General features: G+C 37.4%; 1 protein-coding gene across 2 annotated transcripts in view; it reads right to left on the bottom strand.

Moving 5' to 3' along the window:
- LOC128649891 (probable E3 ubiquitin-protein ligase HERC6) overlaps positions 1–26221 on the bottom strand; it is a 282469-nt gene that overhangs the window by 126624 nt on the left and 129624 nt on the right. For both annotated transcript variants that reach the window (XM_053703418.1, XM_053703419.1), the window contains exons 13-15: positions 25982–26124; positions 7904–8020; positions 1630–1737 (exon numbers count right to left, since the gene is read on the bottom strand). In XM_053703418.1, coding sequence (XP_053559393.1) covers positions 1630–1737; positions 7904–8020; positions 25982–26124 — 368 coding nt within the window. The remainder of the gene's footprint in view (positions 1–1629; positions 1738–7903; positions 8021–25981; positions 26125–26221) is intronic.

Here is a 26221-nt window from a genome sequence, read left to right as displayed (position 1 = left end):
GGGGGCGACAAAAGCTCCTGGATAGCTTCAGCATATTTCTGGAATATTATCCTGAACTCATATTCACTTGACCCTCTATTTGTAACATTATCACAGTTAATATGGTAGTTTACTATCCATGATTTAGAGTAATAAATGAGTGTGGGAGGGTTTGAAACTGTGCCTCTTACTTACCAAATATAAAGTCATACACCAATGACACTATTACTTAAAAAAGTAAAACTCCTCTTTCAAATGAGAGATTGCTTGGCCTTCTAGATAGCACATGGTCAATAAAAACAATGCAACTAAATTAACTCATTATACACCTAGTTTTCAGTAATGAAAGGAGAACAGTGAAATAAACTGAATAAAAAAAATAGATCATTAAAGCAAAAGATAAGAAAGCCCTCTTTCAAAAATGAGGCACATCATGGTGAATAACAAAAAATGGTGAAAATTTCAAAGGGCATTCTACTGCTAAAATACATGTTCTAAATTGTTAGAGAATTACATTTTTGCATTACAGAACCCATCTTACTATGTATTTAAAGGGCCATAATACCCAAATGTTTAAACACTTGAAAGTGATGCAGCATAGCTGTAAAAAGCTGATTAGAAAATATCACCTGAACATCTCTATGTAAAAAAGAAAGATATTTTACCTCAAAAGTTCCTCAGTAGCCACCTCCCATTGTAAAGGATTTCTAAGCAGCATTTTAGTGTGTCTGTCCTGGGACATCTGAAGGGACTAGCATCGTGCACTCTCATATTATTTCACCAATCAGGTAAAGGAAGCTTACTATGAAATCTCATGAGAGTTAAGTCAAATCTCATGAGATCACAGTAAGAGTTCATGACCTCAGCACTGCTGATGCTGATTGGCTGCTGTTCATTTCTTCATTTTTTTTAAATTTTTTACCTGCAGCTGGGAGCAGCTGAGTATAACTTTTTACACAGAACTGACTCTGCTGAGCTGAGGAAATTGTGAGGTAAAATATCTTCCTTTTTTACATAGAGATGCTCAGGTGATATTTTCCTGTCAGCTTTTTACAGTTATACTGCATCAGTTTCAAGTGATTTAGCATATGAGTATTATGTCCCTTTAAAGAGAAATAAAACAAGTTTTTCTTTCATGGTTAAGATAGAGCATACAATTTTAAAAATATGTCCAATTTGCTTCGTTCTCATCATATTCATTGTTGAAGAGTTACTTAAATAGGTAGCGTACACATCTGGAACACTACATGAGATGAAAAAGATTACTTTCCTGCTTTCTAACAAAGAATACCAAGAAAACTAAGAAAAGTTGATAATAGAAGTAAATTGGAAAGTTGTTTAAAATTGTACGCTCTATCTGAATCATGAAAGGTGTTAGACATAGGTAAAGTCCCATTTGGGAGACACAAGTATAGCAGCAGGGAACCAATGGTGATTGGTGTCTACATTATGCTCTCAACTGCACCACTTTCTACACCACAAATAAACCAACATGCAGTTGAGATCTTATATGATAAAGTACAACGTGTCTTTTCTTCAAGAATTGATAAGTGGCTATTCCATTTCCACATTAGCTGTAAACAATCACATATTATTAATGTTAAACAAGTTATAATAAGCAATACAATACAAAATTCCACTAACACCTACCGTCTTTTTGCTGAGTATGTCAAAGTGCAAAGCTTGAATCTTGGTGTCAAAGTTGAAGATAAATGGAAAACGACAAAATATAGCTGGGAATGCATTTTCATCAGGCTCCTGTATACATGGAGATGATAATGTATTGAAGACATTTGACTAACAGCAATAGAATATTTTTCCACCTTATTTCAAATCTAGAAAACTGTAAGAAGTGAGCATATGTATTCAGTCATTTCAGTTATTTGCATTTAATTAAAAAAAATGGGGAAAAAAAAGCAAACAGTGGGGTGAGCTTTATTAAAGGGACACTGAACCCAATTTTTTTCTTTTGTGATTCAGATAGAGCATGCAATTTTAAGCAACTTTCTAATTGACTCCTATTATCAATTTTTCTTCGTTCTCTTGCTATCTTTATTTGAAAAAGAAGGCATCTAAGCTTTTTTTTTTGGGTTCAGAACTCTGGAGAGCATGTTTTTATTGGTGGATGAATTTATCCACCAATTAGCAAGGACAACCCAGGTTGTTCACCAAAAATGGGCCGGCATCTAAACTTACATTCTTGCATCTCAAATAAAGATATAAAGAGAATAAAGAAAATTTGATAATAGGAGTAAATTAGAAAGTTGCTTAAAATTTCATGTTCTATCTGAATCCCGGAAAAAATTTTTTGGGATTCAGTGTCCCTTTAAGATTGAAGTGGTTGGTAAAGTGAGATGCTATTGTTGACATTGAGTGTCACCTGTCTCTCACCTATAATCACTAACGAAAGGGTGGAGACTTCAAAAAGTGAAAACCAGTTTGAATACTAGATTTGCCTCTTAGAGGGATAGAAAGGTCAAAACTGAAATATGCAAGGGTGGTTTTACATTTGACATAGAAGCATTTTTGCAATATACTTCCATTAGCAAAAAAATGCTTCTAGTAAAGGTTATTACGGTTTGTGTCCTGTGCACCAGTATTCAAACAGGGGACCTTCTCAGAGAGTTAGCAGTGGCTTGTATGACACAAACTAAGTCTTCACTGATACAATACACATGCGCAGCAGTCATGGTGTGAATCATGCTCATATAACCACACGTAGCATATGTGCGTATGCCACTGAAACAGTAATAACTTTTTCTAGAAGTATTTTATGAACATTTCAAATTTGACCTTTCAATTCCATTCCTTTAAGTCCCATCAACATGAAATAATAAAAGTATAATCAATGACTGGATCTCACCAACCAAAAACAATGGGCTGGATTACAAGTGGAGCGCTAATTTATCGTGTGCCCTTAATGGGTTAATTCACCCGTTTACGGGCGTGAGATAAATAACCAGCCATTACAAGTGGCTGGTTATTGCTACCGTGAGCTTGTGGAATAACCAGAGATCAGATCTCTGGTTCATTTTCTAAATGTCCCCCAATTGCTCCTAAAATACAGTGGTGTTTTTTTTTTTTTTTTTTTTAAATATAACTGCAAGAAGCAGTAATAATGGGTTAAAGTTGGTGGGTGTGACTTTACATTGCGGTCTATGGGGACTATGTCTTCCCAGTAAATATATATGTATATGCTTATATACATATATATTTATGTGTTAATATGTGTTTATACTTACCCCCTTTGCTGTGCTAGGTTCTCAGCTGTGCCTCACAGCATGAGAATGAGGTTCCCATTGGAGCCTATGGAAGCGCTCTCTTGTGAACAAAATGCTTCCGTGTAATGCGAACGTGAGTTCGAGTTTGCATTGCACCTAATTTGTAATACCAGTTCACATTTGCGTGCGCTGGTATTACGAATTTGAATGCAAATATAGCTTTCGCGAAAGTGATATTTTGTGCTCCACTTATAATCTAACCCAATGTCTTACAATTTCCGACGGCGGCAATTCAACATTTACGCTGCAACTTATGATGAAAATCTTGAAAGGAAATGAATCACAATATAGTGTAGTACCCTCTAGCACAATTCACCAATAAATGGAAAATACAGAGGAAGAGGAAATATACACTCACCAGCCACTTTATTAGGTACACCTGTTATTTGCTTGGTAACACAAATTGCTAATCAGTCAATCACATGGCAGCAACTTAATGCATTTAGGCATCTAGACGTGGCGAAGACGACTTGCTAAAGTTCAAACCGAGCATCAGTATGGGAAAGAAATGGGATTTAAGTGACTTTGAACGTGGCTTGGTTGATGGTGCCAGACGGGGTAGTCTGAGTATTTAAAAAAACTGCTGATCTACTGAGATTTTCACGCACAGGGTTTACAGAGAATGGTCCGAAAAAGAGAAAATATCCAGTGAGCGGCAGTTGTGTGGACCAAAATGCCTTGTTGATATCAGAGGTCAGAGGAGACTGGTTCAAGATGATAGAAAGGCAACAGTAACTCAAATAAACTCTTGTTACAACCAAAGTATGCAGAATACCATCTGCATACGATGCACAACACGTCGAACCTTGAAGCAAATGGGCTACAGCAGCAGAAGACCACACCGGGTGCCACTTCTGTCAGCTAAGAACAGGAAACTGAGGCTACAATTCGCACAGGCTCTCCAAAATTAGACTATAGAAGATTGGAAAAATGTTGCCTGGTCTGATGAGTCTCGATTTCAGCTGCAACATTTAGATGGTAGGGTCAGAATTTGGTGTAAACAACATGAAACCATGGATCTATCCTGCCTTGTATCAACGGTTCAGGCTGGTGCTAGTTTAATGGTGTGGGGATATTTTCTTGGCACACTTTGGGCCCCTTAGTAACACCATGGCCTACCTGAGTATTGTTGCTGACCATGTCCATTCTTTTATGACTACAGTGCACCCATCTTCTGATGGCTACTTCCAGCAGGATAATGCACCATGTCACAAAGCTCAAATCATCTCAAACTGGTTTCTGAAACATGACAATGAGTTCACTGTACTCCAATGGCCTCCACAGTCACCAGATCTAAATCCAATAGAGCACCTTTGGGATGTAGTGGAATGGGACATTCACATCATTGATGAGACAAATCTGTAGCAACTGTGTGATGCTGTCATGTCAATATGGACCAAAATGTCTGCGGAATGTTTCCAACACCTTGTTGAATCTATGCCACAATGAATTAAGGCAATTCTGAAGGCAAAAGGGGGTCCAAGCCGGTACTAGCAAGGTGTAACTAATAAAGTGGTCAGTGAGTGTAGATCCAAAAAGTGTTTATTATTTCATCACAGCAACAAGCTGCTCCCAGATTTGTTCATTCTCAGCAACTCAGAACTATATAAAAGTTCAAATATATTTTAACTGATCTTTAAAATCAAACATACAGCTCAAAAATACAGCTTTAATAAAAAGTGCCTTAAGTGTTTCAGCAGGTAAAACTGCCTTTCTAAAGAGTAGTTAACATTTTCAAATTAGCTCATTATTTTTATAATGATCTTTAAAAAAAAACTCCTAATATAAAAGATAAATTAATTAATTTTAATTAATTAAGAGTTTTTTGATAGATTAATCTAAAATTACTTTGTTAAACAATGAACTTAAAAGTTTTTATAAGTGCGGGATGTAAATGTTTTAATAGTAAAGAGTATTAAAAAAAGAACAAGAAAGAGCATGTAAATCTAGTAATGTAATTTATTTATTAGAATGTTCTTGTAAATTGCAATACATGGGCCGCACCTCTAGAAACTTGTCCGCAAGATTTATAGAACATGTAAATAATATTAAAAAAGGCTTTGATAAATATTATGGGCTCCATTTATTAAGCAGCGGATGCTTGATGGGATGATTGATGTCCCCTGCTATCGGCCAATTGTCCGCCAGTGAGCAGGGGGCGGCACTGCACAAGCATTTCACCAGAAATGCTTGTGCAATGTTAAATGCTGACAGTGTATGCTACAGTGAATCGTGTCCGCTAGACATTTTGAAAGTGTCCATAATAAGAATCCTAAGAAAATAGTCAAATTTATAGGAATTAGGAAAGGCATTACTCATTAAAGAGGGGTAATAAAGCTAACTTATTGGGTAAAATGGAACCACGCTACAGAAACTTTGATGCAAGACAAATACCCTATGTCATGATGATACTTTGTGTATCTGAATGCACATTTTTATCTTTGTTCTAGTGAGTTTCAGCCTTGTGTTAGGGGCCTGATTAAAGGTGTTTTTAACGCTGCACAGAGATCCGGTGTCTGCACTTCTCTTGTTTTTGTCTTTCTATATGTTTATATGTGTTTACAGAAGTATTCATGTATTTATATGTGCATATATGTATTTAGAGACATATACAGTATACACATATAAACACATAAATACATATGTACACACATATAGACACATATATATATACAGGCAGTCCTCGGGTTACAGACATCCGACTTAAGTACAACTCGTACTTACATACAGAGAAAATAGAGCTTTATCGACAATCCTTCTTTCCAGGATAATCCAAAATACTGAAAATCCAATTGTCACAAGGACAGAAAGTGATGTGAAATTTTCTGAACAGGGGCACAGATAGCAAAACAAACTTTATCGTATTCTATCCAAAACAAAAAAAAATGTTTGGCTAGAGTTTCACCTAAAAAAATTGCCTGTTCCAACTTACATACAAATTCAACTTAAGAACAAACCTAAAGTCCCTATCTTGTACGTAACCCGGGGACTGCCTGTATATATATAAGTGCATCACATCACAGCCCTTTGCAGATAAGTAGATGAAAACATGAAAAAGTATATTTATGAAATATTCATATTTAATAGTGTTATACCGTGTATTTACTGTAAATATTTCACATTCCAATGTTCTACTCAAAGTAAAATATTTTCTAAGTATTTATAAATATACAAAGTGTACATGTTCTGAAGTTCTGAAATATATATTGGTTGTATGTACACTCTTTTTCATTGATATATATATATATATATATATAATGTTATTTTATGTGGAATGCATAATTAATCTTTCAATTTATATTTACTTTCAAACCATGCAAAACTAGAAATGGATGCCAAATGAAGAATTATTTGTTCAATCCTGGACTACGGACTAATTAGGTTATGCAATATAACTAGAATGTCCCCTTGCATGCTCTATCTGAACCATGAAAGTTTAATGTTGGTATTTATGTCCCTTAAAATCCTACTAAACCAAACTATTACTCCCATTTTGTTACGTGCCACACTTTAAATCTTGCTGTCAAATACCTTTACAGGAATCAGATATCATATTAAATATATGTCACATTTGTTCATCTAAAATATGGATAGTTTAATAGAAAAGAACTTTTAATGATATTGCTCTTGAAGGTGGACAGAAAGATGGCATAGTGGTAATGAATGGTTTAATTGTAACATTACCGCATAATATTTGAAAATACATTGATATTCTGGTCTCAAATCTCTCAGTGCTTAAAAGGGATACTAAACACTAAATACATTTCACGCACCTCCCTCTTGTTATGGGTGCTGCCATTTTAAAATCTAGGTTACACTGCAGATACGTCAGGGAGAGTTGCTGAATACGTGCGATCATGTCAAGAGTGGAGTGCAATGTAAGGTAGATTTCAACGTGGTGGCACCCATGATTAGAGAGAGTTGGAGAATAACCTAAATACTAGGGGGTAGATTTATCATATGTCGAGTGGACATGATTTGCTATAGCGAATTATGTCTGCTCTACATCGTTAAATGCGGACAGCAAACGCTAGCCGCATTTAAGATTGCACAAACATTTCTAGTGAAATCCTTGTGCAATGCCACCCCCTGTTCACTGGCAGCCAATCGGCCGCTAGCAGGGGCTATCAATCATCCTGATTTTATCAGATCAGGATGATTTCAATCTGCCACCTAAAAGGTGGCGTACAGGTTAAGGAACAGCGGTCTTATTACCGCTGCTTCTTAACATCCGTTTGAGGCGATCCTGAAATGATGGGCATTCGAAGCAGCATCTGCTATTTATAAATGGAGCCCAATGTTTCTAAAATGCAATTAGTGTTTTTATGTCCCTTTAATAACATTTCTGTTTGAATGGCGCTTTTATTAAAACTGCTCTACAGATTTTGGGAGGGTTTGCTAACACAAGGGTCAAGGGTAATAGAAAGGTGCACAACACAAATAAAATAATATGGAGTATTTGTCCTTGTTTTGCTGTTGTTACAATCTCCAGGGCTGTATTATTAAATTTCATAGGATCAAGCAAGCAAACTTATTTCACGTAGTGTCTACATAACTGTGGCTTTGAAACTAATAAACATGACATTTAACTTTTTCACATAACTGCTTTTTGATATCTGTGTACATTTAATTTCTTTACTCACAGGTTCAGACTGCCATAAACGCCAGTTGGAAACATCTGCGGGAATAATAATTAATGGGCAAATTTGCTCAACACAGAACATTTCAACAGGAACTATGTAGTTGGCCTTCCTGTTTGCCTGTAACACAGAATAGTATAACAGATAAAGTAAAAGTGAGGTGGACAGATTTGCAATATTTTACTACTGAAATATTGTATATAATTTTTTTGAAAAAATATATAAGAAAAAAATAATAAAATAAATAATAATATATATATATACATACACACACACACATATACATATATATATATACACACACACACACACACACATACATACAAACGTATATACGGGGTGGAAAAACTATGGTTTAGTCATCAAGGGAGAAAAGTTACTAGCCCCGAGAAAGGGAAAAAATGTACTCGTTCACTCGATGTCTCAATGTTAAATAAAGGAAAAATTTCCAATTTCTTACTTGTCCACTATAATTTCTTACTCGGTCAGGGCTAACAGACTAGTAGAGAGAGGCCCCAATATTCAAAACATTGACAGACCGACAAGCTATTGCCTGTTTGGTTTTGCCAGACTCGCAGTCTGTCTGTCTGTTGATATATTCTATATAAATAAACTAAGTTTTCTGTTTAGTAACACTTCAAATTATGCATATATATATATATATATATATTCAGTTTCACTGTACACTCACTAGATTTGTCACACTGGGAAATATCGCCAGTGAAAACTGATATGGCTGAAAAGGGATAGATATGATGGAGGACAGTGCTTTGAATATTAGAAACCCACGGCAATGTTTCCCATTAAAATAGAAGTTACTCCCATGTATTCATCATGTCTGCAATAGACAATCACCTAGATTACGAGTTTTGCCATCCGGTTTTAACGCTGAAAAAATGGCCATTTCAGAGTAAAAAACGCAATTCAGCCATTACGAGTCTTGTCGGTATAGCTATACCGCAAGCATTTTACCCTGTAATGCAACGTCGATCCCGCACTCAAAAAAATGACCTTTTTTCGTGGGCTTTCCATAGCACCGGTATTACAAGTTGTGCGGTGAGGCTAAAATGCTTGCGTTCCAGCCTATACCGACACGATCCGTTCCGCAATCTGAGAGCAGTAGTTATGAGTTTTGCGCAACAAAATTGTTACACAAAACTCATAACTAAACTGTTACAAAGTACACTAACACCCATAAACTACCTATTAACCCCTAAACTGAGGCCCTCCCGCATCGCAAACACTAAATGAAATTTATTAACCCCTAATCTGCCGCTCCCAGCATCGCGATAATTTAAAGTTAGGGGGTTGTTAGGTTTAGGGATTAATAGTTTAATTTAGTTTTTTGCGATGTGGGGGGCTGGCAGTTTAGGGGTTAATAGGTTTATTTAGTAGCAGTAATGTGGGAGGCCAGAGGTTTAGGGATTAATAACTTTATTTAGTAGCGGCGATGTCGGGGAGCGGCGCAATAGGGGTTAATATCTTTATTATAGTGTCTGCGATGTTGGGGTGCGGGGGAATAGGGGTTAATAACTTTATTATAGTGGCGGCGATATCGGGAGGGGCAGATTAGGGGTTAATAAGTTTATTTCGATGTCGGGGGCAGCAGATTAGGGGTTAATAAGTTTATTTAGGTGGCGGCAATGTTGGGAGCAGCAGATCAGGGGTGTTTAGACTTGGGGTTTATGTTAGGTTTAAACATAACTTGTTTCACCATAGACATCAATGGGGTTGCGTTACGGCGATCGCCATTCCGCACTTCAGGTGTTAGGTTCTCTCCCCATTGATGATCTATGGGAAAAGCGTGCACAAGCACGTATTCTCAGCCCTTTGGATTTTGTGCGGTATGGAGCTCATCGCTACCATATCGCATGCACAAGGCGGCTTTTCAAAAACCTGTAATGGCAGCGTTATGGAGGATGAAATAATGCAACTTTTGTTGTGTTCGTTTAACAACCTCTATAGCGCAAAACTTGTAATCTAGGTGTTTGATAATAAAGACAAAAAAAAACACTTCCTATTAAAAACTATAGGAGCTGGGGATTGTATAGTGTAATGTTAGAATATGTGTATTTTTACTTATTTTAAGATTAAGATTGCACATTCTCAATATGTTTGTAATATTCATATTTCATAATATTGCGATCACGATTGCGTGATCATGTGTTTTACTTATAATATTGCAATTGCACTGTATTAAACGTGTTCTATATTAATATATATCTATAGATATATATTATTATAGAACACGGATGGTACAGTGTAGTCACAATATTATGAGTAAAATCCGATTGCAAAAACAAAATTTATGCTTACCTGATTAATTATTTTCTTTCCTGGCATGGAGAGTTCACAAATTCATTCTAATTACTAGTGGGAATTCCACTCCTGGCCATCAGGAGGAGGCAAAGAACACCCCTGCAAAGCTTTAAGTATCCTCCTACTTCCCACAATCTCCAGTCATTCAGCTGAAGGAATATGGAAAGAGAAGAGGACACAAAGGGTATAGAGCCTGAAGTTTAGAAAATGACAAAACAAAATAAGACGTCTAAAAATTTAGATAAGGGTAGGTCGTGGACTCTCCATGCCAGGAAAAAAAATAATTTATCAGGTAAGCATCAATTTTGTTTTCTTTCCAATGGTATGGAGAGTCCACGAATCCATTCTAATTACTAGTGGAAACCAATACCCAAGCTAGAGGACACAGAATAGAAAGGAGGGAGAACAAGACAGGCGGACCTAAACTGAAGGCACCACCGCCTGGAGAACCTTCCTCACAAAAAAAGCCTCAGCAGAGGCAAAAACATTGAATTTGGAAAATTTGGAAAATGTATGCAACAAGGACCAAGTGACCGCCTTGCAGATTTTCTCCACAGTAGCCTAATTTTTAAAGGCCCAGGAAGAAGAGACAGCCCTAGTCGAATGAGCCGTAATCCTCCCAGGAGGCTGACCAGCTGTCTCATAGGCCAACAGAATAACAACCCTCAACCAAAAAGGAAAGAGTAGTTGAAGTGGCCTTCTGGCCCTTACGTTTACCAGAAAAAAACAACAAAAAGGGCAGAAGATTGCCAAAAATCCCTAGTAGCCTGCAGATAGAATTTCAAAGCAGGCACTACATCCAGGTTATGTAACAGACATTCCTTATGAGAAGAAGGATTAGTACAGAATGAAGGAATGACAATTTCCTGATTGATAAATGGCCCAAAACCACCTTAGGAAAAAATTCCAATTTGGTACGAAAGACCATCTTATCCGCATGGAAAATAAGATAATGGGGGTCACACTGTAAAGCCGAAAGCTTAGAGACTCTACGAGTAGAAGAAATGGCTAGTAAAAACAAAACCTTCCAAGACAATAACTTAAATGTCAACAGAGTACATAGTCTCAAACAGAGCCTGTTGCAGAACCCTAAGAACAAGATTAAAAATCCACGGAGGAGCAACAGGTTTAAACACAGGCCTGATTCTGACCAGGGCCTGAAGAAAAGACTACTTTGAATCCTGCTCTCTTTGAGACGTTTACCTCTCTGCTTCGTGGGACACTTCGCTATTACAAGTTTGCCCTTTTCAACTTGAATTGTTTTATGCATTGATCATCATCATATGTGCTTACTTACTGTTTTCAACTGTTTGCTAAATACTAATTTGAATCAAGTTTACATTCAGTTACCTTTGCTACTCAATCTACTTTGCTACGGTCTTATCCGATTCACAGAGATACAACTAAGTTGTGTTGACATCACGAGCCTCGCTTCCAACTCCGCTCACTGCCTCACTAATTGGAACAGCCAATAGAATGCCAGCTCAATCCTATTGGCTGATTGCATCAGCCAATAGGATTTTTTCTACCTTAATTCCGATTGGCTGATAGAATTCTATCAGCCAATCGGAATTGAAGGGACGCCATCTTGGATGACGTCACTTAAAGGTACCGTCATTTAGTAAGAAGACTCCGGATGAAGAGGATGCTCCACGTCGGATGTCTTGAAGATGGATCCGCTCCGCGCCGGATGGATGAAGATAGAAGATGCCGTCTGGATGAAGACTTCTGCTCGTCTGGAGGACCACTTCTACCCGGCTTGGATGAAGACTTCTGCCTGTCTGGAGGACCACTTCTGCCCGGTTGGATGAAGACGTCTCCCGGTAAGGTGATCTTCAAGGGGTTAGTGTTAGGTTTTTTTAAGGGGGTATTGGGTGGGTTTTAGAGTAGGGTTGGTTGTGTGGGTGGTGGGTTTTAATGTTGGGGGGATTTTAAGGGCTATTTGTAATTTAGTGTAGGGTAGGGCTTTTTTTTATTTTGGGGGGCTTTTTTTGTTAGGGGGATTAGATTAGGTGTAATTAGTTTAAAAATCTTGTATTTTTTTATTATTTTCTGTAATTTAGTGGGGGGGTTTGTACTTTAGATAATTTTATTTAATTTAGGGAATTAATTTAATTATAGTGGTAGTGTTAGGTGTAATTGTAACTTAGGTTAGATTTTATTTTACAGGTACTTTTGTCTTTATTTTAGCTAGGTAGCTTTTAAATAGTTAATAACTATTTACTAACTATTCTACCTAGTTAAAATAAATACAAACTTGCCTGTAAAATAAAAATAAACCCTAAGCTAGCTACAATGTAACTATTAGTTATATTGTAGCTAGCTTAGGGTTTATTTTATAGGTAAGTATTTAGTTTTAAATAGGAATTATTTAGTTAATGATAGTTATTTTATTTAAATTATATTTAAGTTGGGGGGGTTAGGGTTAGACTTAGATTTAGGGGTTAATAACTTTAATATAGCGGTGGCGACGTTAGGGGCAGAAGATTAGGGGTTAATAAATGTAGGTAGGTGGCGGCGATGTTAGGGACGGCAGATTAGAGGTTAATAAAATGTAACTAGTGTTTGCGAGGCGGGAGTGCGGCGGTTTAGGGGTTAATATATTTATTATAGTGACGGTGATGTCCGGTTCGGCAGAGCTCTTAAGGAACCCAAAACAGCTCCCCAGCCTGAAAGACTGGCATCTGTAGTCACAATCTCCCAGGATGGTCTCAAGAAGCATGTGCCTTGAGACAGATGGTCCTGTGAGAGAGAGTCCAGAGAGTCTCTCGTCATATTGTCTAAGACTATCCTCTAAAAGAGGTCCGAGTGATCTCCGTTCCATTGTCTGAGCATGCATAACTGTAGAGGTCTCAGATGGAATCAAGCAAAAGGAATAATGTCCATGGAAGCCACCATTAGACCAATCACTTCCATACACTGCGCCAATGCGAGGCGGGCAGAAGACTGAAAGACAGGTAGAAATAAGTTTGGCCTTTCTGGTTTCTGTTAAGAAAATCTTCATGGAAATCGAGTCTATGATCGTTAGCCAAAAAAGCATACCTTGGTGCTTGGTACAAAGGAACTCCCGTGAGAGTGGAGAATTGACAACAGAGAATTAGTATGGGATTTTGCTTGCCGGCCATTTACCTAGCATATGGCTTGACAATGCTAGTGATATCGTGGAGGGGTGATGGAGGAGGGGAGGTTAGGGGGAGGTGGTTTGACTGATTTTTTCCTTTTTTTTCTCTCTCACTTTTTTGTTGTTAGTCTATGTGTTTATTTGTCTTCTTTTTTTAGGTAAAATAGTAAAATGCAATAACAGAGACTTGTGATCTTATTTTGCATCTAATCTTTTATTTCTGTCTCAGGGGTCCTGCATGACCCTCTGTTCGATTTGATCATGTTGATTCATGTAATACTTTTCGTTGCTGTGTGATAAAGATTTTTTTTTAAAAGGTTTTGCTAAATAAAAAAATGGCCCCTGAACCAAGATATCATCCAGGTATGGCGCCACCGCAATTCCTTGAGATCTGGCTACTGCCAGAAGAGCCCCTAGAACCTTTGTAAAGATTTGGGGGGCAGTGGCTAGGCCAAAAGGCAGGGCTACAAATTGGAAGTCTTTGTCCAGGAAGGCAAACAGAAGGAATTGGAAATGATCCTTGTGTATAGGAACATGAAGATATGCGTCCTTTAGGTCCATCATAGTAATGTACTGACCCTCCTGTACTAAAGGGAGAATAGAAAGAATAGTCTCCATTTTGAAAGACGGAACCCTGAGAAATTTGTTGAGACACTTGAGGTCTAGAATGGGTCAAAAGGTTCCCTCCTTTTTGGTAACCACAAATAGGTTAGAATAGAATCCTCGACCCTGTTCTGCCAGAGGAACAGGGGTAATCACTCCTAGAGAAGTGAGATCCCTGACACAGTGCAAGAATTCCTCTCTTTTTTCCTAGTTTGCAGGGAAAACTTTACAGGAGAAATCTGTCCCTGGGAGGACGAGATTTGAACCCTATCTTGTATCCCTGAGTGACTACTTCCACCGCCCAAGGTTTGGGGACATCGTGAATCCAAGCCTCTTGAAAGAAGGAAAGTCTGCCCCCTACTTGATTCGAACTTAGATCGGGGGCAGACCCTTCTCAGAGGAAGGTAGATTGAGAAGGTTACCAATGGCACTACTTGTGTACAAGAGACCTGTATTTCCTTTATTGAGCCAACTAATACGGCTGGGTTTGGGTGCTGTGTGTATATAACTAGATACTTGAATTGAGAGAAAAAGAATAAACTTGGGAGCACTCCCATGTCAGTTTTAGATAATTCGTATAATTATCACTAGTTTATTCCAAGGATAGAATAGGAGAGACAAGTAGATTGAGCTATAGTTAAAATGTAACTTTTATTGGGGTCAAAAATAAAATAGGATAACACATTAAAAACACGCTACAGCACCGACTGTAGTATACTAAAATTTGAGTGGAATACTTCTAGTCAATAGTATCTCACCCAATCCACAACACTATGTGGGGATATCTAGAATATCCACTGTATAGATAGAGATCCAATATCCAATAAGTCAATAACGTCACTAATAATAGTATGTGAATTGGATTGGCTCACTGTATAAGTATATTGGCTCAAAGAATGAGAGAATAAAATGATTATGATACCACTGGTGTGATTAAACAGTTAGATTGTTCGACTGTTAGCTGTGAACCAGATCTTGTGATTTAATTGAGATACAAACCAAGTCTAATAAGTAAGAATACTGTACTGGGTGTGTAACCTTGTATACTATTGTTTTATTTGCTCACAGTGAATTAAGATGATAAGCAACACGCGACTATGTTGTTACTCATGAAAATATTAATACCAAGGTAATTAGGATGTAATAATTGCTGGAGGCGCTCAAGTTACAATTTAAATGTTGATCAGATATTGTAATCAATATCTAATTTGATCAATAATTTGTTAACCCAGGAGCATTGTAGCACTTAAGGTAACAGAAGTGGCTATTAGGATTGCAGAAAGTTTGATACACTATATAGCTGAACTGTGCTAATTATACACAAGGTATCCGAGGCAACTGATATGCTATGTTAATATTCCCTATCATTCAGACTTGCGTTTGCCAATTAATTAGCTATAGTCTTAATTCACTATACTGAGTATATAATATATCTTATTGTTCGTGGTACTCGTTAATGATAATCAGTCTGGGCTATCATATGTGACCCTAGGCGTATTGGTTTGTGCTCAAATAGTACCCTTTACCGTTAGGTCTATCAGGCAAACCGGCCTGAAGATATGAGTAATAGTATGTAGTATTGCAATGAATAAAGCGTTGCACTATCACCTATATAGCAGAGTTCATATTATATAAACAGTAATATCCCAGTGAGCCACTGTATTATCTCAACTAACATAACAGCTCTAGTTGCGTTTATGTCTTGCCAGTGTTGGTTAAATATTAGGTTAAATGTACCATCCACCTGGCTTGTATTAATTGCTTATAATACCCAGTTGATGCAGGTTTTCCCTTACACCCACTTGTGCATGTGTTGTTTGACTTAGTTACTGAATCACAGCATCGGGTTCCACCTTTGTAGCAGCGTGCAATTCAAACGATCTGTACGCTGTCTTGTATCAGGTGACCCCCGTATTAACAACAATTAGAGCAGGTTAATTATTTCTTATCTTAACAATATCATCACGCTCAATTGTTAATGTATTCAATCATGCAGGTTCATGTTATGTAAATAATACCGTCTCAGTTAGCTGTTTAGGTATGTCAACTTTGATACAGCTTAAATCACGTTTGCATCTGCCAAATTAGAATATGTATTAGGTTAAATGTACCGTTAGTCTGATTTCTATAGGTCTCTGGTTATGCACCGTCGGTACGAGATATCGCAAACACGCTCTCATGCATATACTAATTGGCTTCAATATTGACTCACGGCGTTCGGTTCACTTATATACCGGCGTATCATTGTAATGATCCATGCACTGTCATATATCAAATGTGCCCGCTCTAACCAAGTATAGATCTGGTTTGTCATTTATCAGGATTTCATCACACTCAGTTAAAAAGTATTCATTCATTCACTCTCATTCACCATAGTATCTGTGATTGGGTATAAAGTGCAGATAGCTGATAGCTACCACTCATAACGTTCGTAGATAAATATTGAGTATATATATTTGAAAAAGTAAATATATTATAATAGTAGACTACAGTAATTTGTCGGAAGCTTAAGGCTTGCTAAAAACACAGGAGCTCCTAGGACTCCTCACCATTGCCTTAACGTCCCTAACATGTTTTGCCACATCAAATGGCTTTTTCAAAGGTCCTTCTCAGAGGAAGGGTTCTTGGATTGCTTACCCTTATTCCAAGGTTGGTTAGATCTCCATAAGGGTTTGGATTGTTCAGGGTTGGAAGAAGAAGAGGATTTTTGTCCCTTGAAGTTGCAAAAGGAATGAAAATTAAAAGTCTAACCTTCTTATCCTGAGGCAGAAAAGCTCCCTTTCCACCCGTGACTGTGAAAATGATTTCAGCCAGACCAGGACCAAATAAGGTCTTACCTTTAAAAAGGAAAAGGCAGAAGTCTAGACTTGGACACCATGTCCGCTGACCAAGACTTTAGCCACAAGGCTCTGCGAGATAGAATTGCAAGGCTAGAAGTCTTTGCACTCAAACTACTTGCATACTGGCATCAAAGATGACGGTATTAGCCAGTTTTAAAGCCTTGATCCTGTCTTGGATCTCCTCTACTGTAGTATACTCCAAAATCAGATCCGATAAGGAGTCGCACCAGTAAGAGGCCGCACCAGTGACTGCCGCCATACTAGCAACTGGCTGCCATAGCAGACCTTGGTGAAGAAAATGTTTTCTTAAGTACCGTTCCAGTTTCCTATTCATAGGATCCTTGAAGGAGGTACTATCCTCAAGAAGAATAGTGGTTCGCTTGGCTAATGTAGATATAGCTCCATCTAAAGGTCTCGCACAGAGTCTGCAACAGGAAACATATTTTTAAAGACAGGAGACGGGGAAAATAGAACACCCGGCTTCTCCAATTCCTGAGAAATAATGTCTGACATGCCCTCTGGAACAGGAAATACCTCCACAGATCTAGGTTTGACATCAAAGACTCTATTTAGTTTATTAACCTTAGGAGGAGTCTCTACGAATGTAGGTTCAGAATCCTCCAGAGTAGCTAGAACCTCTTTCAATAGTAAACTGAGGTGTACAAGTTCTAAAACTAACCTCCTCTGAATCCGCTGTACTAGCCACAGGAAACTCAGAATCAGAAATTTTGCCCTCAGAAGCTATAGAAGAATGATCATTCTCAGATAACTGAGACAAACTGACTAAGGCAGCTTTGGCTTTATCAGAAATTCCTGACTTAGAGGAAGTGTTCTTAGATTTTCTCTTCCTTTAACCTGAAATAGGTAAGGCACTCAGTGCTGCAGAAACTGCAGAAGTAAGCTGCACAGCAAAATTATCTGGTAAATATACACCCCCAGGTACAGACTGAGAGGAACCGCAGGGCACTGCTTGTGTAACTGCCAAGGACAAAGACGTCTGGGGAGAAAGCTGAGGCATGTCATGGACAACAATATCCTGAGAAACAGATGGCTCTAAGAGGGAATCTTTAGATTTAGAAAGTAAAATTTTATAAACACATGTGGAACAAAACTGCCCAGGGTGTATAACCTGAGCCTCAAGACAATATAAACATTTGTCAAAAGAAACAGATATATTGTTGGTTTCCAACAATAAACTAAATAAAATAAGGTCCTAAAAAAAACAAAAAAAAACATTTTTTTCTTAAAATAAATAAATAATAATTATAATTTTTAATTATAAATCAGCAAGCATTGCTATATCCCCAGCTCTGCTAGGGAGACTCACCCCTCCTGTGACACAGAAACTGCTCAGAGCTATCTGTACCAACAGCTCAATTATAAAGATATCTGCAGCAACAGCTCAATAGCGCAGCTGAAATCCTTCACTGATAACTCAGAAGGCGAAAACTGAGGGATCCTGCTCCTAAATACAGACTGAAGGCACTCCTCTCCTCAGACTGATTGAGGACTGCGACTCAGAGGAAATTCGATTAGCGGAAGAGAAGCCGTGCTGTCTTGTGACTGCAAGCAAAATTAGATGCGCTACTAGGGGGAAAAAGCCCGCGAATGATGCTGCGCTGAAATCCCGCACTAAAAACATAGAAAGTGGAGTGGTTCTTCGCTACTGTTGCTGAGAACCAGATTTTGTCTATCAAACATACACTTCTACCATTCAAAGTGAAAATTAGCCACATAAAAAACATAGGGGCTCATTGCTTCACAAATAATAAAAAAAAACAGTTCTAGTCCCTGTCCTATTAACCCCTCAAGAGCCATAAGGGTCAGTAATGATAAAGGAGAATGTTTTAACTCCTTATAAGTCTTAATAATCAGTACAGTGTCCTGTTTCTGCTGCCCAAAATGATATCCCAAACCTGAAGAGATATTACATCCATTTAACTTCCACCTGAAGGAGTTAACCCCCAAAAGTGCCATATCCTTCTTACCTAGAAGGCAAAGAACACTTACCTGTGGAATACAGCTGCAGGGCAGGAACAGCTTCTCAGGTATGACAGACTCAGACGACTTCTGACAGGGACCTGAAGAGAAAGAAAAGCAGAGTAACTAACCCTGGTTTTCTATATAGGGGTCAGCATAAAAGTTAGAAGACAAGCAAGGACTACCATGCCGACTTCCAACAGCTAATAGCCACCATAACTCTAACTAAAGAGTACTACATGGACACAGCATGCCCCAATCCTTGCTAGCAGGAAAACTACCCATTAAAGGATTAATTATCTTCAGACACCATCTTCGCACACCTCCATGATGTACAAAGGCAAAGAATGACTGGGGGATTGTGGGAAGTAGAAGAATACTTAAAGGGACAGTCAAGTCCAAAAAAAACTTTCATGATTTAAATAGGGCATGCAATTTTAAACAACTTCCCAATTTACTTTTATCACCAATTTTGCTTTGTTCTCTTGGTATTCTTAGTTGAAAGCTAAAACTAGGAGGTTCATATGCTAATTTCTTAGACCTTGAAGACTGCCTCTAATCTGAATACATTTTGACCACTAGAGGGCAATAGTTCACATGTTTCATATAGATAACATTGAGCTCATGCACGTAAAGTGACCTAGGAGTGAGCACTGTCTGTAAAAAGAACTGAAATAAGGGGGCAGTCAGCAGAAGCTTAGATACAAGATAATTACAGAAGTAAAAAGTGTATTAATATAACTGTGTTGGTTGTGCAAAACTGGGGAATGGGTAATAAAGGGATTATCTTTCTTTTTAAACAACAAAAATTCTGGTGTTGACTGTCCCTTTAAAGCTTTGCTGGGGTGTTCTTTGCCTCCTCCTGGTGGCCAGGAGTTGAATTCCCACTAGTAATTATAATGGATTTGTGGACTCTCCATGCCATTGGAAAGATGCCATCGCAATATTGTGAAATATGAATATTGCAATCACAAATGCACATCTATAATGTAAATATGAATATCAAGAATGCTCAATCACAGTCTTAAAATAAGTAAAAATACACACCTAAGGACATAATATAAGATTAGTACAATCACGTTTACAGTTTACATACAATTTCCAACATTATACTATATAATACACACACATTAAGCAATGTATATACATATTTCATATACCCACAATCCCCCCATTCCTATAGGTGTATTGATATGTTTAATTCACTATTGTATTGTACGAACAGGGGTTGAGTTTAGGTTGAAACATGTAAATTGTACTGTCATACAGTACTGTTTGAAGGGATCATTTGCATTACACCTTCAAAGTAGGTGGCGATGCTTCTTTGAATATATCATTGGTATCAGAGTAGCATCGGTACCCACTTGAAATGTATGGTAAAAATGCCTCTCTGCGATGCTGCCTTTAAATAGTACTATTAGCCTTTTTGAATATTTTGCCGGCTTTCTCGACATCGCAATGGATCCCTTTTTTAATACCTTGCAGTCTTATGTCACTTTCGATCATTAGGGAGAGAGGAAGAGAGAGAGGGGGATAAATGGGATTAATGTGATAAATGTGCCATTTTGGAGGTAATGCGGAAAAAACATTGGAGAAGAAAAATGATCAATGGTGATTAGAGATGGTTAAAAGAGAAAAGCATTGTAGAGGGTGAATTATTATGACAAGGGGTATTTAGGAAACTGAAATTTGTGGAAATAAAAAAATAAGGTTATGTTATATTACTGTGTATATGGCAAATTAGTAGCTGCTAGTAGACTATGTAACATGAATTAGTGGGTTTCCATTCCCATTTTATTTTATTACATGCATGCATTGCTTAGGAGTCTTAAAGAGTTTTATAATTGTCAGGGTGGATAATGCTCCCAAACAAGCAACCTGTCCACCCCAAATGCAAAGAGCATCTGCTATTCACATTTATTGTTGCACAAGCAACGGCTTGTGTAACACTGCTTTCTGCTCTTGTGCAAACAATTGTGCAAGAGCAGGGGCTATCAATCACCCGTCGGATCAGTCCAAGGTGATTTTATTCCGCCACATCTTAAGTGGTGGAGAGGTTAAAAAAATGGTGGCCTTATGAAAGTAATCCTGTGTCAGATCTGCTGAGAAGCTGCCTTCATAAATTGATAAATTGAGCTCAAAGACTTTCTACAATCCATATAAGCAGACTTAATTTATAAATTCTCTACAACAGTGATGGGTTTGGGATATGAAACCTGAAATTTTTCTTTTGTAACTCAGACAGAGAATATAATATAAAAAAAAAGTTTCCAATTTGTTTCTTTTATCAAATTTGCTTAATTCCCATGGCATTTGTTGAAGAGATACCTAGGTAGGTATAGGAAATAGTGCTGCCATCTAGTGCTCTTGCAAATGGATAACATTCTTGCAAACCTGCTGCCGTATAGTGCTCTAGATATGTGCACGCCATGAGCTTTCGCCCCTGCTTTTCAACAAAAGATACTAAGAGAACAAAGAAAATGTGATAATAGAAGAAAATTAGAAACTTGTTTAAAATTGCCTACTCTGTCTGAATCATGAAAGAAAAATTTTGGGTTTCAAGTCCCTTTAATATTAACATTTCTTTCACATTCCCATGGAAAAATAGGGAACATAAGAAAATTAAATGGATGAAAATGAGTCAATGGGACATTATGATGTAATCATTAGACTAATTGGGGTCTATTCCAATTAATCAGAATGTCTATACAAATACTTAGAAAACTAAGGCAAAAATCACCTCAGAATGCATACTAAGCCATTCCAATCCATCTGAATAGTGAATGTAACCTTTGTAAAACCTGACAAAGCTGCATACACAATATTTCCAGTTCATGTGCATTTTTTATGGTTATAGTTAGGAAAAAATGTACAAAAACATGTGCCCTAAAGTGTCAGTAAACACTTTGAGATTCTAATGTAAAATGCTTCATTATGCATAGTAAAACAACTTTGCAATTTACTTTCATTAATCATTTTGTTCCTTTTCCTGTAGTGTAACCACTTCCATGCGCATGACGAGAATGGATTGTCATGCAGATCTCTGTCTGTGAGCGCATGACGACCCGTCCATGAAGGGTGATCGCCCTTCTGATGCTGCTGCCAGCGATCCCTCACACTGCAGGCCACGATTGGTGGTGGTAAAGTGGGCGGCAATCCCAAGAGTAAAGGCGTTGGTAAAGGCTATACAATTATTGCTTGGCAAAAAAAATGTAGGTATTTAAAACATTAATCCTTATTTTTCAATAAATCTACCTATTGCTTTAGGGTTTTTCTAGATTGGAAAAGAAAGGGTTTGGAGTATATTGTCCAGTTGACAGAGGGAACTCAAGGAATCTTTAAAAAACATTTCTAAATGATAAAACAAGAATTTGGCATCGCCAATAGAGATTTTTTTTTTTTACTTATTTGCAAGTAAGGCCTTATTGGGCTTAGTTAAAGGATAAACAGATCAGCAATAATTGGAATTTGGATAAAGAGGGAGAAGACAATCTTAATATACTTTCTCAGAAATGAGCTCAGGATAGTTAGTAATACACTTATTAAAGAAGTATTGATAGAGCATGGAAGACAACCCTATCTATCTCCTATTATTAATAGGATTTATATTACCCCCTATAATTTAACTTACTGGAATAAAAATCAAGTTGTCATATGCTCTAGAGGATGTTGTTTTCCCATGGTGAATCTTACGCATTCTTTGTGGGACTTCCCGAAAATCAGTTGTTTTTTTTGGCTAGGATAGCGTTTTGGTTAACTAAGATTATTAAAAAAGAATTGCCTTACAGAAGGATAATTTCATATTTCTCATAGAGGGAAGTTGGGAAATAGTAAATGTGAAATTTTTAAATTTCACAATTTTAACTGGTAGAAATATATTTTTTTCCATGTGAAAGTAAAAAACAATTCTTAGAAAACTAAATTGGTAATCGAACAATATGATTTTATGATAAACTCTGATTTAGATGTTCAGCTTTTTTTTTTGCTAAATGGGGGCATTTTATTAAATCTATGTCTATGAATTTACAATATGTTGCTCCCTTTTTCAATACAGAATAGAAAATGCTATAATAAGAGAATAACTGGTTTGCTACTAGAATGTTAAGTCATTGTCTTTTTCCTCCCTGGAGAATTAGGAAGGATAGGGGTAAAGGAGTGGTGGTTTGAGAACGGAGAAGACAATGTTAATAAATTGTATGGAAAAACAAATTGAGTTTGGTAATGTTTTACAAGATATTTAGGTACATGACGTGTATTTCTAAGAAGATATGAAGTTCCTATGTGTTGTGGAAAACTTTTCTTTTTGTCTGTTTTCTTATCTTTTTTCTTTTTCTTCTCATTCAATAAAAGAAAGAATTATAAAAAAAAAATCAAATGGAAAAAACACAAGAACCCAAATATTTATTAAAATGTATAAACACAGCACATGGGGTTTTGTTGAGGAATGGAACTTTATAGGCTTAATAAAAAAAATAGTTATGTCTAGTGACCCCTAATAAAGTTTATTTTATAGTAGATAAGTTCCTCTCTTACATAAATATATAAATTTTTTCTATCTAGCCAGGTGATTAGGTGATCACCTTGCAGGAAGAATAAGTGCTTTTATTTCTGTACTGGCACAAAATGACCCCTCTAGTTTATATTATAAACCACCATAAGTCAGTATGGGCCCGTATTTCACTTTTGGCTACCTTTTTTAATATCATTAACTAAATCTTATATATACATTTTATACATTTAGATACATACTTCATACATACACTATCTTTATTTTTTTTTGTAGTTTTTTCATGTCCTGAAATATAGATATAATAATGGTATATTCAGAATCTGCTGGGCCTGCTGAAAAAAAGAAAATCTATAATTTGTGTGGGATATTTAGTGAAATGTGACAGCTTTTGTACAGGGGTGTAAAAAGGCGCAACAGTGAAGGGGTTAAATCTAAAAATAGTGGATTCACCAGTCCTGAAAACAGAGAGCCCATGGCAGGCTTCACAACCTACGTTTTCCACATATTGTTATTGAATAATTTAAACTGACATATGACTGTCAGGGTTTTACTCTGACTTTAATAGTTTTTTGCTGCTTTTTATCTTGGCTGCTGTTTTAGACTTACCTCTCTTTTCTCCTTGCCTGTAGCAGAGTGTGCAACGCTGCTCATTACTCCCAGGCTACCTCTTATGGCCTAACTGGAGAACATCATCAGAGAGAGACAGGTTGCAGACCAGAATTAATGATGATGTCATCACTCCCTATTTAACTGCCTCAGTCCTGTTTGCCATTGCCCTTGCGTTGTTTCTGATCTCTCTGTGAGTTCCTGTGTTCCTGACTCTGTGTATAACCTGGCTTGTTTGACGTCCTTTCTGGTTTCTGATCCCTGGCTAGTTCCTGAATTTGCTGATCTTCGTAATCCTGACCCAGGCTCGTCTGACTACTTGCTTTGGTTCCTGACCCAGCTCGTCTAACTATCTGCTCTGGCTTTGACTCCAGGCTTGTCATTTGGCTTTTGGACTTGTTATAATTTTTTTGTTATTTTTTTTTAATAAATGTTTGATTAATTTAGCCTTTTACATCAGTCTGGTTCCTGGTACCCTGACAATAACAATACGCTTCAATTTTATAGCCCATATTATTGTATGGAGAAAAAGGACAAAGAGGTTAGCGCTTAAATGTTTACTTTACGCACAATAAACATACATACTTAGGGGTAGATTTATTTTATTATTAAAGGTCAAGCAGACATGATTCGCTGTAGCGAATCTTGTCCGTTCGACCTCGCTAAATGCAGAGAGCATACACTGTCGGCATTTATCAATGCACAAGCATTTCTAGTGAAATGCTTGTGCAATGCCGCCCCCTTCTCACCGGCAGCCGCTATCGTATTGGGGTGATTTCAGTCCGCCACCTAAAAGGCGAGCCTGAAACGATGGGCGTAGAAAGCAGCATCCGCTGCTTAATAAATCTACCCTTACAGTCAAACAACACTGTAAAGTTCACAAACGCATTTTGATTACACATACAAATATTAATATTAAAAAAATGATGAATATAGAGAGACAGGGTGGGAGGGAGAAGTGAGAATGGAGGAGAGTTAAAGAGTGTGAGTGTAAGGTGTGTGAGCAGGGCAGAGCACATGCAGGAGTAGGTAATAACTGAAGGGGAAAAAAGAAAGCTATGTAGAGGGTGCAGAGAATAATACAAGATGCATGCACCTGTCCTGTATCAGTCAGAAAAATTACTGTGCATGTGCAGTTCATTATCGTTCTCAGTGACAATGAGGTTTGTCTTTGAGGTAGTAATTTTTCATCCAATACATTAACATTTATGGGTCAATTTATCAAGCTCCGTATGGAGCTTGATGCCCCCCGCTGCTCCATAACCTGTCCGCGTGCTCTGATGTGGCGGACAGAAATCAACCCGATCGAATACGATCGGGTTGATTGACACCCTCTGCTAGCGGACGATTGGCCGCGAATCTGCAGGAGGCGGTAACTGCTGGTGCATTGATAAATGCCAACAGCGTATGCTGTCTGCATTTATCGATGTGCAGCAGACATGATACGCTACATTGTATCTTGTCCGTCCGCACTATAATAAATATGCCCCATACTATCACTTTAAAGGGATAAAAAGATCAAAATTAAAATATGCATAAATGCATTTCAGTTTGAAATAGAAGCATTTTTGTAATATGCTTCCATTAGCAAAAATGCTTTTAGTAAAAGTTATTAGTTTTTCTCTGCGGCATACGCACATATGCTGTGACGGCCTGTGCACAAGTATTCAAGCTCAGAGAGCTGACAGTGGTGTGTATTGTTTCTGTGAAGACGTAATTTGTGTCATACAAACCACTGCTGACTTGCTGAGCCCTCACAGGATATGTGTATATGCCACAGAGAATCAGTAATAACTTGACCTTGAAGCATTTTTGCTAATGGAAGTATATTGCAAAAATGCTTCTATTTTAAATTGAAATGCACCCATGTACATTTAAATTTTGACCTAGATCCATTTAATCTTTGCAAAAATATATGAGGGTGTTTCCTGCTACACCTGAGACCTAAAACCACAAGGAGATACGTTTGAGAGATGGGGTGGGGGGGGGGGGGTGTACAAAAAATAGTTCTTACTACATTACTACTATTTGCAACAAGGAATAAATGAATAGCCTATTTACATTTAACATTAGTGCACATATTGTAGTATGTTCATACTTACTTTAAATAGTTTTTCTAGCATATGTAGGAGATTTTTTCTGTTGGGCTCCACATGACCACCAAGCACAGTTAATACCAGGGCATTTTTAACCATCTCAATTATCTTTGTAAATGAGTTTACTGGCAAAGATTTCCATAAGGTCTCTGGTGGATGAGAGTAACAAGGAACAAACATTTTAGTCACATTTTATTTAATGTGTATGTTTTAAAGTATATTCTTTTTGCATTTTTGTAAACTTTC

Source organism: Bombina bombina, chromosome 2 (genome assembly GCF_027579735.1).
Source record: "Bombina bombina isolate aBomBom1 chromosome 2, aBomBom1.pri, whole genome shotgun sequence".
In the NCBI taxonomy this organism is placed as follows: Eukaryota; Metazoa; Chordata; class Amphibia; order Anura; family Bombinatoridae; genus Bombina; species Bombina bombina.
This window is presented reverse-complemented; position numbering and strand designations above follow the sequence as displayed.